Source organism: Bufo bufo, chromosome 8, assembly GCF_905171765.1.
Source record: "Bufo bufo chromosome 8, aBufBuf1.1, whole genome shotgun sequence".
NCBI classification, from domain to species: Eukaryota; Metazoa; Chordata; class Amphibia; order Anura; family Bufonidae; genus Bufo; species Bufo bufo.
The window spans coordinates 23,845,204-23,860,130 of NC_053396.1; the positions used below are offsets into that span (position 1 = coordinate 23,845,204).

The following is a 14,927-nucleotide window of genomic DNA, read 5'->3' on the forward strand; positions in this document are numbered from 1 at the left end:
AATTCATTTAAGTCCATTTAGGACCATTTAAAAATTTAAAAGAACGCTGGAATTCCTATTTTTCTCCGTCATGGGATTTTGGGCTTTGTAACAGAAAAAAGGAGCTCTACTGTCAATCCCTTTTTTTTTATATATATATACAGTAGCCGTAAAGTTAATTCTTTTTTTAGCTGTAGCAAACGTCTCTACGGTTAATGTCTGAGATATCCGTTCCCTGACATTAAGATATATATTATGTTAAGTTCTGCTCTGTTCTTATCTGGGTTTGTGTCTAAGTAATAGCAGATATATCTCCCATGTACGTTGATGTATGGCTCCAGATGTGAAGTGAATCCTTATATGGAGATTACTTGATGCTCAAAGCCCCATCTTGTCTCGCTTGATTTATATAAGTTTATATATAACGATATTTAATGTATGGGGGGGGGGGAGGAAAACTGACGCGTTTCACATTCCAATGTACAGGTCAGCACTTGCATTTAATATATTACAGTAAAATCACAGGAGTACACTCTTCCAGAGACTAAATCACAGTCCTAATACACCAATATCTATGTGTTTCATAATGACACCAGAAGCCTAAGCACACTTTTAACATTTTTGGCACATCTTCACTGGGGGCAAAGGGTTTTCGATGATTTTGTTGGTGAGTCCACAAAGTGTAAAGTGTCTCAACATAGATGTCTCATCTTGACAAAGAAGCACGGAGGAGCTCTAGGTCTGTGGCTTGGCACAAAGACCTCGGGGGTTTACAATGAAGGCAACACTTTTCCACTAGAACTTACACAGTCAAGACATCCAAACCCAACGAAAATTCAGCTCATGATCTTCCCAGCCTCCCAGGTCCCGATCATTTTGTCTTCAGGGTAATTGTTTTAATTTTCAGTCTTTGCTCTTCTTTTATGTCTCATCTATGATTTGTCCTTTAACTTTCAGATTGAGACACTTGTGATTCAATCACCATTCTTGGGGGAAACCTACGTTATTAGAAGAAAATGTTGAAAAGTAATTTCTGAGTAATGTTAAATTAACCTTGGCGTTGACTATGTTATATGAAGAGAACTGCAATGGCAGTAGTGACCAGTCAGGTTCTTGGGTACCAGATATGGCTTTAGTTACTTTTAACATTATGTTGCATATAATCTCAGAAACCTTCAATGAGGACCATTAAGTCCTCATTATGGAAGGTCCAGAGTCCTGATTTTAGTAACACAAGAAAGGGGCTTCAGAAATGGACTTATGAAGAATATCACAGTGCAATGTTCCTGGTTCCATGGTCATCTTCAGCATTGCTCGCTGCGATGGAGTATTGAATACCCAGCAGGTGAATCCTCTTTGACTTCTTTTGGCCCTTTGAATGAGGAGACAATGGGAATCAAAAATACTGAAGTGATGATTGTGCTCCATCTCAGTAACCTCTCAATAAACTGCTGGAGGGGCAGGAAGTTATAAGGGGCCGTGGTGGGCTAAGGGAAGAACAGCCATTGGCCACTGAAGGCATCATGCAGACAGGTGTCACCACAAGCTCATGCAAGGGTGTAGTGCCCGACATGGAGATCCCTGGTACGAGGGTACTCCAGACGTCAAGTCTTTACTTTCCAGCTGTGAAGAAAGAGGAAAGCGAAAACAGAATGTTAATAGGCAGCTCCTTGACATGCCAATAGAAAAGCATTCCTTACACATCGTTCTAAAATGGCAGAAGTGGAGTTAGAAAAAAATCATTAGCATTTCCAATAACTTGTCTTTGACTCTCCAGATGGATAGTCCGTAAGAGTGTCATTTTGGCCTTCATCAGGACGTATACATTTGTAGCTAGAATGATGTAGTGAACTATGCTATATGCAGAGGCATACCATCCGCTATAAATTTTGTAACACGGGAGCCTATGGGAGACAGATGTCAGAGTCAGATTATTTTTTAGGGACAAAATAAGGTTCCTCATCCAACACATGGTCCTCATTCTTCCTTACTATCACCTCACCTTTAATCACCATTTATCTTTCTCATCCGGGACAGCTTCTCCGCGTGTTTCTTCCGTTTCTGTCTCAGCGCTTTGACCCATCTTAGTGATATGGCGCAGAAATGATGTTGCGTTAAAGGCCCTCTGAATGGATACATGAAGAAATCATTTACCGTTACATCACTACGACTATATATCCATGAGTTCTTATTGCTTTATGTTCAGTTTTGAAGGGTTATTCCGGCGGTATAATTTTAATTTAAAAAATGGGGTCAGAGTGGGTTAAAATAATAAAAAGGACTTGTCAAACCCGAGAACAGGAAGTGGAGAGGAGTTGGGACCAATGCAGCAGCCGAAGAGCAATGGGAGTTGAATGGTAAGGTAACCACTGTTATTTTACCCCACTTTGACCCCATAAAAATGAAGTCAGGGCAATTGGACTTGTATTTTCTCTTGAAGATGTTTCACTAGTCATTCTACTGGCTTTCTCAATAGGAATGAAATCTCCAGCATTAAATACTTCAGCATAACCTTTCATAATCAGTACAAGACCAAAGACCTAATGGAGGTAAGATGTTGATTGTATTTGCAATAGAGAAGCTATTCGGTGTGATTAAGCTCCCTCGGGAGAGGTGCTAGAACAGCATTGACAATGGCAGAGAATAAATGGTGCACCCCTTCACCTATATTCAAACTTGGTTTATCCAACTCAACATAAATAGCTTCTTTCACACCTCTTTTAAACTAGCCTACTCCTGAGATTCCTGGTACAAGTCATTCTAATTGAGAAAACTGTGAGATGACTAGCAAAAAGTCTTCAAGAAAAAATACAACTTCTGACTTAGTACTACTGATATACCATGACCTCCATGAATGAGAACCTTCACAAATATAGTGTACCATGATCTATTAATTTCAGATCACCTGTAAGCCCTGAGTTCCTAATACTAAAACAATATTCCTCTAAGATATCTTCACTTCAATACTAAGCTCCAATACTAATTTGTGATGGAACTGTCCGATCTTATCATCAGAAGAAGAACAAGAACCTTATGAGTTTTTGTATGTCTATTGCTATTTCAGTCTCCAGAGTCAGGAAACTACCAAACTTCATCAGGACTTGCAGATTGTCCAAAATAAGTTATTAAGCATCTTTTATGATTAGAACAGTACTTTGGTAGACGTTAACAGGTCGTTCACACTCAACTAAACTGGGATCTTGTATAAGATAGCTTCACTTGTCTTGCATGACATATTCCCTTAAAATTCGACAGGGGAGATTGACCATGTAATTTCCATATAATAATATCTGAAAGAACATTACTCTAGATTCAACTCACCTTCCATTGACTTCGGGCAAAATTTTTCTGGATCTGTTCACTTACTGACCCATGGATATCTCTTTCTAGAGCAGTGTCTCCAGAAATCCTGCAGAATATAAAGCAGATGATGTCATGCATCGTGTTTTTATTAAAAAAATATCCTACTCTTTTGTGTATACAGCTCCTATACAGACCCATGTGTCTCCGTGGTTACAGTCTACAAACAAAACCCTGTGTGTAGTCTGATCCTGCAGTTATATGAAAAACTTGGGCCAAGCTAGACGAGTTTGGTGGCTTCAGAGGGCCACTCAATCTGATCTACAATCTAATTTGTAATTTGAGCATATATTGCTGGCCGCTGTAATATTGACCGCAAGCAGGTAAACAGTGAAGAGAACCATCTCTGCGTCTCTTCAAACAGCTGATCGGCAGTGGTGCCGGAGTAGGATGCCTGCCGATCTGACAATTGATGACCTATTCTCAGGATAAATCATCAATATCGGAAACTGGACACCTGCAGGATCAGACTACACAGGGTTTCATTGTAGTCTGTAACCGTGGAAACATAGATCTGTATAAGAGCTTTTTAAATGGAAAAAGCCATCACAAATTTTGGTATTGGCCAACCTTTCATAGGAACATTTTGTATTTTAGGTTTACTATAATGATGTATAATACCAATGAGGAGCCAAATTCATTGCTCTGGAAAGTCTCACCATGGACTGTCTATGACTCATGTCTTCTGCTCGGGGACTGCCATGCCTGTATTACATCACATTTCTGTCTAATGATGGAGTTTTACTAGGAAGGGGGTTTATACAGCGAAATGGTCATCAAGTGGAAAGTCTTCATTAATCCAATAAATGTAAAAAGTAGACTATTGTCTTCTATTTACTCATTACATAAAACATAAAAACTCTTTTCATTACAGTGACTCTCGAAACTCTTGCAGAATGCAGTATGAGCATGCCGGGAGTCGTGCCAAGTAGCGCTGGGCCAGAAGATGCCAGCTTATTGTGATAGATAAAGATGTAGCTTTCAGATGCTGTTTCAATACAAATAGAAGGGAAGAGAAACATTGGGGAAGGCAGATGATAATTAGCAGGAAAGTTCATGTGGTTGGTTTCTCCTACTTAGATCTCATGCACAGGACCATGTCTGTGTTGAGATCCTCAAGCTACGTTAAGATCAGCATAGGGAAGACAAAGAACCCATACCACCCAATGTCCAAATCTCGAATTGTGAGACACTTTAACACCCAAATGGACCCTTTTTATTTATATTTCCTAAAACCCCTTTTCTGGATTCATTTAAGGGACAGTCCCATAAAAAAGGACTGTTCGGAGATATGAGGAACCTACTTTTACTCTGTTGCCCAAGAGTGAAGATACACCTGGAGTTGACCCTGTTGAACTGTTGAGGGTTCAAGTGCTGACACCCCCATCGATTACCAAAACAAAGCCAAGCACTGTGCCCCTCATCTACAGTTTAGCTAGGCTAGGCTCCTAGAGGAGAGCGAGCACTGTATGGATTTATGGGCACAGAGCTCAGATGATTACACTTGCTCCTTCTTTTTGGCAATGAGTGTGGGTCTCCACACTAGACCACCACCAATTAAAAGTACTGACAGGTTGTATGACGTATTAGAAGTATGTTAAAATGATAGGTATCCTTTAAAGGGGTTTTCCAAGATTCTGATATTGATGGCTCATCCTCAGGATAAGTCATCAATATCCAATCGGTGGGGGTCCAACTCCTGGCACCTCTGCCGATCAGCTGTTTGAAGAGGCTGGTGAGCGCTGTAGCCTCTTCCAAGGCCAGTTATGTCACATTCATCGGTTACGTGGTCCAGGTGCAGCTCAGTTCCATTCAATTGAGCTGTAATACTAAGCATAGTCATTATCCAATGGATGGCACTGTGCTTGGGAAGCTGTGATGTGGCCTCAGTGCTCACCGGAGTGCCGCAGCCTCTTTAAACAGCTAACTGGTGGGGGAACCGTCAATCTGATGTTGATCCTGAGCATAGATCATCAATATCATAGTCTCCGAAAACCGCTTTAAAGTAAAAGAAAGCAAAAAGCTACAGAAAAAAATATGAAAATTGTAGTCATATAAAATGCACAAAAAGTCTTATAAAATGCACAAAAAGGCACCCTATGGAACCTGTTGTTCTCCTGCTGTTCTAATACTACAACCCCTAGCATGGCTTCATTTGACAGGATAATCTTGAAGCTTTGGTTCAACAAAAGCTGGAGAGCTGCAGATCATTAAAGGGGTTGTATGAAGCAATGGTGCCTACTTTTTTACCCCGAAAACAACACTCTTGCCCATTGGTTGCATCTGGTAATGACTTGAATGAAGCAGAGTTGCAATATCAAGTACAACCAGCAGACAAGAGCGGCACTGTCAACCGTGTCAAAATTTTCAGGTATGGCAAAGCAATCTGATGAAAGCTACTGCACTCTATCCGCCTGTCTGTTGGCACAGGACTGTAACACGTGAGAATAGTGGAGGGTAAGAAGAGGCTTTTGTTCTCCGAGTTTATATTGTAGCTTCTCTGCATATCTTGGCCGGATGCCTGGAAACTAGGATGACCGTGATATGATCGTGGATGCAGGAGCAGACGAAGGCTCAGCGTCTTACCATGGATGCTGCAGCGCCTGCTCGCAGGTAAACCTCTTCTCTGGCTCTCTCTCCAGCAGGTGTCGGATGAAATCTTTGGCTGGAAAACAGATTAGGAGTAGTTGCCACAAAGTGATCATAGCGACCCTGTGGTATACGGCTGTTCACAATTGCCTGTATGATATTCATGACCGTGCTGCTCTAAACTGCAAGTGGACAGGATAAGGATAAGTTTCTCTTAAAGGTTTTGGTCAATAAATTTAGGGACTCTATAATGAAAAGCTACACCAATTTCTAATATACGTCTTATTTCAGTTCCTCACCCTTTCAATATCTCTACTTGCTGACTGGAAATGGAAACATTGATTGTTTACATTACGAGAGTTAACACTTCTGATCATGACACGTATGGTTGTCCTCTTTAGGACCTCTGATCCCGACACATGTGGTTGTCCTCTTTAGGACCTCTGATCCTGACACATGTGGTTGTCCTCTTTAGGACCTCTGATCCTGACACATGTGGTTGTCCTCTTTAGCACTTCTGATCCTGACACATGTGGTTGTCCTCTTTAGGACCTCTAATTCTGACACATTTGTCAAAAGGGCCTCCTAACGTTTATTTGTAATCTATGGGTGAACCTAAGAAGACATGTGCAGCACCACCACATGTAAAATAAGGTGTTGAGTCCCCCGAAGCAAGAGACACCCTTTATCACTGTTCTTTTGTTTGGTTAATAGGTGAGGGTACTGAATGGTGGACACTCCCAACCCAAGTTATCATATATTTTATTAGAAAAATAATTAAAACTGTTCTCTCTTGTGATATAATATGCACCATTATGAGTTGGGCAGGATAAGGCCATTAACTGGCTGCAGCGGCTCATGTGACCCCTATTTGTGACCATGCCAGAAGTTTACATGGGGGGACCAGAGTGAGGCGAAGGGAGCGATGGACTGACGGAGCTGGAACTGAGAGATGGGGAGCAAGAAAGGGTAGGTTCAAACCTCTGTTAAACAGATCAAGCAGAATAGTCTACTGGACTAGCCGGAAACTGCAGTTCACTGATAGACTCCATTGAGTATAATGGAATCCGTCCACTTTCCAGCACAAGTGCCGGTTTTCGGACGGACAAAAAACATTGCATGCAACGGTTTTTGACCTACCAAAAACCAGCATTTCTCAGTGAACGGCAGAATCCAGCAAGTCCGGATCTGGTGATTTTCTGCTGGAACAGCCTGTTGGATTGATTTAACGGAGGTGTGAACCTACCCTAAGTATGCTTGAGACCACAGCTTTGACAGGGAGGGGGGGGGATTTGCTTTAAAAAGGTGAAGAACCCCTTAAAAATAGAAAACCATCCCAAATCAAAAGAAATGACTAAGATTCTTTCATGTCAAACAGTAAAATTCCTTTAGATTACACCTGTGTTTTTCTTCCAGAAGCACCTATCAAGGAACCAGTCCCCCCTATGAGCCTCCCGAGAAGGAACCTCTAGGAGCACTGACACCTCAATCCCCAGGAAATCTCATTATTTCATCTATTCCAGGTAAGATCTTTTTTTCCCCTTAAACCTTCATTACTTAAAATTTTCTTGGTTCTGACTGGAAGTATAAAGGTTATCCATTTACACTGAAGTACTGTAGTTAAAAAACACTCGGCTCAAAGTGTCAGAAACATGAGATGAAAAGTTCTGTTCTTCAGCCACGGCTGCCAAGATGTCACTGCCAAGATGAGATTTTCACAAACGTTTTTCTGGAGAAGAAATCCATACGAGAAGACGATTGGACAGAAAGGTTTTTACCTGATTCGGAAATATCATCCCAGTACGGGGAGTCGAATTCATACTCTGCCTTTAGGATCTGATTGAACAGTTCGGAGTCATTTTCGTCATAGAATGGTGGATATCCGCAAAGTCTGGAGAACGGTACAAGCAGCGACATATTTGACATCAATATCTTAGCCTGAATTAATAATAGTTGGTATTATGGCCAGCTTTACTTTATATTTTTTCTCCTTATACATAGGAGGAGGCCCCGCACCTGTCTGACCCAGGGTGATCCACATATCTCAATCCCTAAAACTGACCATGCACATTAGATGGAGGTCGGCCAAATCAACTGATTTTGGTGGGATCAGTTGACCAACTAATGTGTATAGGAGCGCCTAACCTTCTTACCATGGCAGATGTTGGAAGAGATAAGGATCAGCCATTTGGATTTTAACTGCCCAATCCTTATGTTCTTCGGGGGCCAGAGGTATCAGTCTCCTCTTTTTCATTCACAACACATATATGCCTCACAATGGGACCTGTGAAGAGACCAATACGTTCCTCTTCCGTGCCACTCCTTCCCAGCCTTCATGGCTGTCTTCGGTAGACTTTTGGTCCCCGCCTGTAAACTTCCTGCACTGACAAGGTCACATTCAGCGCTGCATCCAATGGCTGGCCTCAACTGTGACATGTCCTTGAACCGCACATTACTGCTGGGTCACATGCCTCTTTGGGACATGTCACCACTGAGGCCAGTCATTGGCTGCAGCAGCACATATGACTCTGTCTGTGCAGGAAGTTTACAAGTGGGGACTGGAAGTCCTCTGAATACAAGCTGGCGAGGAGCTGGTAAGTATAGCTTTCTTCACAGGTCCCACTAGGGGGCAATCAAAAATAAATCCTGGACCACCTCTATATTATATTGATAAAAAAGACCAGGGTCACTAGACAGACCCCTTTAAGAAGGAATATATTTTACAGTGGATACTTTTGTAATTCAAACTTTCTATTGATCGGGAGTCATATATATTCATGGCCCCAACCATTCGGTGGGCCAGCAATTTTACCAAGAAGTGCCTTTGTTTCCATATAGTGTAGACCTGAATTTTTTTTTTATTATATGTAAAAGGTGGGATCCTTGAGAGATACTTACAAAATGTATGAGATGACCCCAATGGCCCAAACATCCACAGCTTTTCCATATGGCTTCTGCTCCAGGAGTTCAGGGGCTGCAAACATCAGAGAAAAGAATAGTAAATGGGGTCTATACGAGCTTACCAGCTCCTGTATAATCTCTTATCACACAACTGGTATCCAACAACCCAGTACTGAGGTTCACTTCTGGAAGAGCTACACAAGTCAGCTATACACACATGCCCCCAAAGCAGTGTTTTCTGCAGAGTTTTGATTTCTAATATTATATGCATATGACTGTATTTTGGGTCTGCATCCGATCCTCTTTTTCTGCGGATCGCACGCGCGCCCATTCATTTAACCAAATTATAGAATATGTCCTATTCTTTGTGGCATGTACATGGACGGTATCCGTATTTTGTAGATCCCGGATGAACCCCTAAAGGCTATGTACACCTTCGGAGGCAATTTATTTTATTATTGCTTTGTGCTCATTTTGAGTTAAAAATTATTTTTTAAGTTGGTCTTTATAAAAAAAATATATGTAACCCCTGTCTTTGTGCAGCCTTGAGTTTATCTAGTAGCAGGATCAGAATTTTCTCTCTATTCCGTCAGGCAGCTCAGCTGACAGGCTCCTTATCTCTGCTCTCTGACATTATTAACACTCATTATAGCTCAGTCCTTATCTTACTGGTAAGATTGTGGCAGAATAAGTGTTTATGACCTTTTAGTAATTTAGAGATAAAACCTTTATAGATGACGACACAAAGTGAAAGTAAAAAGTACCATTCACACAGCTAAACAAATAGTTCACACTTTGTGACAGAATGGCTCAATATTTTTAATAAAGACCAATTGAAAAAATGATTTTAACCCAAAATGAGTAAAATGCAATCATAAAAAAAAAAAATGTCCCACAAAGGTGTACATAGCCTTTAAGGCTACAGTGTATTACATCTTCCATGATGTCTTAAAGGGGTTGTTTTATCTGGGACATTGATGGCATATCGCTAGGATATACCATCAATTTCAGATAGGTGCAGGTTCCACCTTTGGAACCCGCTCCTATCTCCAAAACGGGGCCCCCGAAGTGGAGGAGAGCATACCGTGCAAGCGCTGAATGCTCTCCATTCATTGCTTTGGGAGTTCCAAAAACAGGCGGGTAAGCACTAAGCTGTTTTTGGAAGTCCCATAGGAGTGAATGGAGAGCCGACTGTACAAGCGTGGCCACCTCTCTATTCACCGCTATGGGACTGTCGAAATATTCGAGTTGGCAATCAACTATTTTTGGAACTTCCACTGGGGCGAAGGGAGGGTGACCGCGTGTGTTATGGAGATAGGAATGGGTTCCAGAGGTGAAACCTGCATCTATCTGACATTGATCGATATGCCATCAATGTCCCAGATGGCCCAGCCCCTTTGAAAACCACTGGATGAGTTGAGTCCTTACCCACATAACCTGGTGTCCCACAAGCCGTGGCCATCATTCCACCATCTTCAATCTTTGAGAGGCCAAAGTCGCTGATCATGATCTTTGAGTCCTCAAAGGGAGTTGCATAGAGCAGGTTTTCTGGCTAAAAGTTTAGAAGACAATGAAAAATGGTTGTTGGTGGAGTTATGAAGGAAGCAGCATGGCGGAAAAATGTAGCGTATGAACAATATTTAGGATAGCCACCTACAGGTGGCACTAGAGAGACAATCTTCTACAGTAGGTATAAAATTATTTTACATAAAAAATGTAATACCTTTTTTAAATATATTACCTTATTTTTTTAGATCCTTAAAAGGTAACTGTCATGTTTTCTTTAAAAAAAAATCTTTTTGTATATGTTACTGCTGCAGCAGCAACATTCATAAACCAATCTTTAGTTTATTCACATACCACTGTTTTCCTTGAGTTTTTCCCTTAGTTACGGCTGTTTAAACATTTACAATATGAGGACCTTCTCAAGATGTCTCCTCTGCCAGTTCTCTGAGGCCAAAACTGCTTTCTCTCACTTCCCATACACACTTGCTGTAGCCAGAAGCTACCTGCCAGCCAATCAGATTGGATTACTGAGAGACACGCCTCCTCACTCTGAAGCCTAATGCAGGCATGCAGTGTGGAAGACCGCCCCTCTGTCTTCTGTTTATACTAAAAGGAAGACAGACAAGCCATAGCAACCGTCTTTTAAGGGAGCAGTAGAAAGGCACAGAGGACATTAATGAAAGCTGTTATTATAAGGTAATTACAGATCTTTTGACAATCATTGACAGACTAACACAGGTATACATGCCTAGCTCTAATAAACTGTCAAATAAAAAAAATATGACAGTTACCCTTTAATTATGGACTGTATTATACTCCAGAGCATCATTCACAAGTCTTCTGGCCTCAGAGCTAAAATCTCAAAGAATTCCATTTTGGCTTGGAGCTCATAATAGAGTATAATGCACATAGTTTCATTGCATTATAAAAGCTAAGGTAAGCTATTAAGGATGCGTCTGTCAGCATGCCTGTTGGCTGACAGAATTGTGAATTCAGCTCTGAAGTATAATAGAAGCTTAAACTCAGGATCCGGACAAGATAAGGAATGCAATGTATTTATAAAGTATGTAGATCAGTATAATGCAGGGATCAGCAACCTTCGGCACTCCAGCTGTCGTGAAACTAAAATTCCCAGCATGCTCAATTCATGCTCCATGGGAGTTCTGATAAGAGCTGAGCAGGTATATATGCTGAGAGTTGTAGTTTCACAACAGTTGGAGGTATAAACCATGATGTGTTTCTATTGCTATCCAATACCTTCAAGTCACGGTGCACAATTCCCATATTGTGTAAGTATTGGACAGCATCCAGGACTTGTCGGATAAGTTGACTGGCATCCTTCTCTGTGTAATATCCCCGCTCGATGATACGATCGAAGAGCTCACCGCCTGTGACACTGTGAGATATGGAGATGTCATGATTCAGGCTGGAGTCACAGCAGCAGGCCATGAATTAGCCGGCACTCAAAGCCGGTGGGATTACAGCACAGGAATTTCTCGGCATGTGAGTCACTCAGTGTAGCCGCTGTGTGAATGTGGATTAAATATGCTTCTGCCAGGAACCCATAGGCAGTATATAATGAAACCTGCCCAGGTCACATAATCCACTCTGTTCCTATCTAATTTAAAGCCACAAGCTAACATTTCGTACATACCCTGCAGAACAGATGTCTTGAAGATTTTCTTCTAGGAAGAAATTTTCCTTTTACGATGAGTGTTTTTTTTTATTTAAACATCTAAAAAAATATATATATCCATATTGGGGTCCATATAATGTGATGGAGGGAGCGGGGGTCCAGCAGCAATATTCACATATGATGGGACAATGCATGGAACTGGCTTGACTCTACTCTCTTTTTCCGTCTCTTCTCTAGGCCAAAGTTGTAGATGGTACCTACAGCCGTGGAGGTCCCAGACAAGCTAAGCCAATACCATGGAGGTCACGTGACCACTCTGATGACTAGTGATCAGTTGGAGAGGATGGTTACTACATTGCCACCAGCTACATTGAGAGGATACCATATCCACAGTGGAATGCAAACTTCCCAGTACCAAACCCAAGTAGAGGTGAGTAAGGTAGGGTTGGTACCATGCAGTGGAAAAGTGTGTCAAGCCGGTACCATGAAGGTCCCATGACCACACTGATCACTAGTGATAAGTCAGAGAGGATCATTGCCACCAGCTACGTTGAAGGTTGGTACCATATTCACAGTGGAACTGGAACATACACTACCTGGTACTGAAACCAAGTAGAGGTGAGTAGGGTAGGGCTGATACCATGCAGTGGAAAATTTAGCAAAGCTGGTACCATGAAGGTCATGTGACCATACTGATGACTAGTGATTGGTCCGAGAGGATGGTCACTACATTGCCACCAGCTACGTTGAGAGGGATAACATATCCAACGTGGAATACAAACTACCTGGTACCAAAACCGAGTAGAGGTGAGTAGGGTAGGGATGGTATCATGCAGTGGAAAAGTGTCTATACTTACAGTTCCATGGCCAAGTACAGGTGACTGGGGCTCTCGTGGATATCCTGCAGGGCCACAATGTTTTTATGGTTAATCCTGCAAAGATACAAAACACAATATAAACAGTATTATAAAGGAGAAGATGAGGCGCTGGTTTTCCCTACTGTATTTATTTTCTGCTCAGTGTCAGACTGGGGCTCCCTGGCCCGACCAGCTAAAATTATTATCGAGGCCTGAGGACCAACCCCTATAAAAAATATAATAGTTTTTTAATCAAATAAACCTATTGGCAAAGTGATTGGCTGGAAAGGTAGCTCCAAAAGGGATTTTTCTCCTGAATTAATGGGGCCCATCATAGTACGAGAGCAAGGGTCTACAAGAGGTCTACCTGGTCCCCCTTTCGGTGGAGAAGTGTCTCCGTGTATGATTCCTCTTCATATAGATCAATGAGACTTTGAAACTTGCAAGTATTTTGGACAATAATGGTTATATACAGTATTTTAGCTGTACATAGCAGGGAATTCTGAACCAGCAGGGAATTCTGAAAGATATGGGCTCTAAAGTCCAAAGAGTAGCAAATACTGGTCCAGACTATAATCCAGAGCTGGTAAAAAAAAAAAGTAATGTAATAAGTAATGTAAAGCATCTTGGGTCTCCAGAGCTGCATTCACAAAGGAGATTGCAGAGCTGAAGTTTTCCAGCTCTGACTTTTTTCTTAATGCCTGCATAGAGCGTGCCACGGTGCCCTGGGAATGTACATCCTGGGAAGTGTCCTCTTTATACAGTAATTATACTGTAATCAAAACCAGCTTTCCGACTGTGTAATAGATCCTCAGTAAGTGCACAACAGACCATGCAGATGTTAGGGGCCCTTTGAGAGATGGTGCTCATCCCTGGTTGTCCACTGTCCTATTGGGTTGTGAGAATCTGTCCAGCTAACCAGTTTGACGTCAGACTAAGACTAGTTGTAGACTAGCGTCAGAGATCCTGCTGGACCACTGCGCACTCCGACATTGTAAGGCTCCGTCCAGCCCCATTCACTATAATGGGGATCGGCGGAGATCCGGTCGCATTCCATAAAAAATGCCGATAATCGGCCGGAAGAAAACTGCAGCATGCAACGGCTTTCTTCAGGACGATTATCAGAATATTTACCGTAATACGGCCGTATCTCCGCCAGTCCCCATTATAGTGAATGGGGCTGGACGTTGCCTTACAATGCTGGAGTGTGCAGAGGCAAGATCTGACGCTTGTCCACAACTAGCCTAAACCTACGGGCATTGTCCTGGTGGTTCCCTGGTATTCAACGTTTAACCCCTGTACGGGGATCTGGACTGCGCTGCCTCAAACCAACCAGGCCGCTACCTCCTGGAGTAGTCCTGGTGTAGTTGGCAGCTGACCCATGAGGTCAGAGACACCGGTGCAAAACACAAAGGGATCAGGCAAAAGGCATAGTCTAAACACAGTCCAAAGTCAGGGCAGGCTGAGTACATGTGTATTCCAGATAGCAATTCCTAGGTCGGGGCAGGCTCAGTACATGCATAATCCAGATAGCTATTCCAAGGTCGGGGCAGGCGGCAAGGAGCAGAATCGGTAGTCAAGCAGGGTACATGGATAGTCAGGCAAGAGATCACACCTTCGCTGGTTACTAGACACTAGAAAACCTCAAAGCTCAGGCAAGGAAGTGGAACCACAACCCACCTAAATAGAAAGGCTGAGTAGAACCGTAGACAGCAGCTGGACAGAGAGGAAGAGGGGAGGATTAACTCTAGCAGCACTGTAAGGAACTTCACTGAGCACTAATCCTAATAGACACAGGGTGAGTGAAGTGACACTCACACCTGCCCGGGAAAGCAGGACAGTGGTGGACACAGGCCACAGGCTAATGGTAACGGCATTGTTAGCAAAAAGGGGTCAAGAAACTGTCTTGTAAAGACTAAAAAGGAGGGGAAATGGTGAAACAAACAGTTGTATTCTGGGTGGCAAAACCTAGGGCCCATTTTGATGGTTGTAGAATCTCTTTCATCTGTTACCAACATTCGAGTTGGTAAATTTGGGGCATATAAGATAAGTCACATCCCCAGGAATGCTTCAAGGCGAGCCAAGTACAGCCAATTTTA

The 14,927-nt window shown here is 42.3% G+C and overlaps 1 protein-coding gene across 2 annotated transcripts in view; it reads right to left on the reverse strand.

Moving 5' to 3' along the window:
• Positions 1–455: 455 nt before the first annotated feature.
• Positions 456–14,927, reverse strand: part of PNCK (pregnancy up-regulated nonubiquitous CaM kinase) — a 56,275-nt gene continuing 41,803 nt past the window's right edge. The window contains exons 4-12 of one of the 2 annotated variants that reach the window (XM_040442803.1): positions 12,829–12,903; positions 11,593–11,731; positions 10,258–10,381; positions 8,827–8,902; positions 7,707–7,819; positions 5,926–6,004; positions 3,301–3,388; positions 1,982–2,104; positions 456–1,602 (exon numbers count right to left, since the gene is read on the reverse strand). In XM_040442803.1, the coding sequence (XP_040298737.1) occupies positions 1,988–2,104; positions 3,301–3,388; positions 5,926–6,004; positions 7,707–7,819; positions 8,827–8,902; positions 10,258–10,381; positions 11,593–11,731; positions 12,829–12,903 (811 nt within the window). In that variant the 3' untranslated portion in view covers positions 456–1,602; positions 1,982–1,987. Of the gene's footprint in view, positions 1,603–1,627; positions 1,884–1,981; positions 2,105–3,300; positions 3,389–5,925; positions 6,005–7,706; positions 7,820–8,826; positions 8,903–10,257; positions 10,382–11,592; positions 11,732–12,828; positions 12,904–14,927 lie in introns of those variants that run through there. The other variant, XM_040442804.1, reaches the window with a different exon arrangement.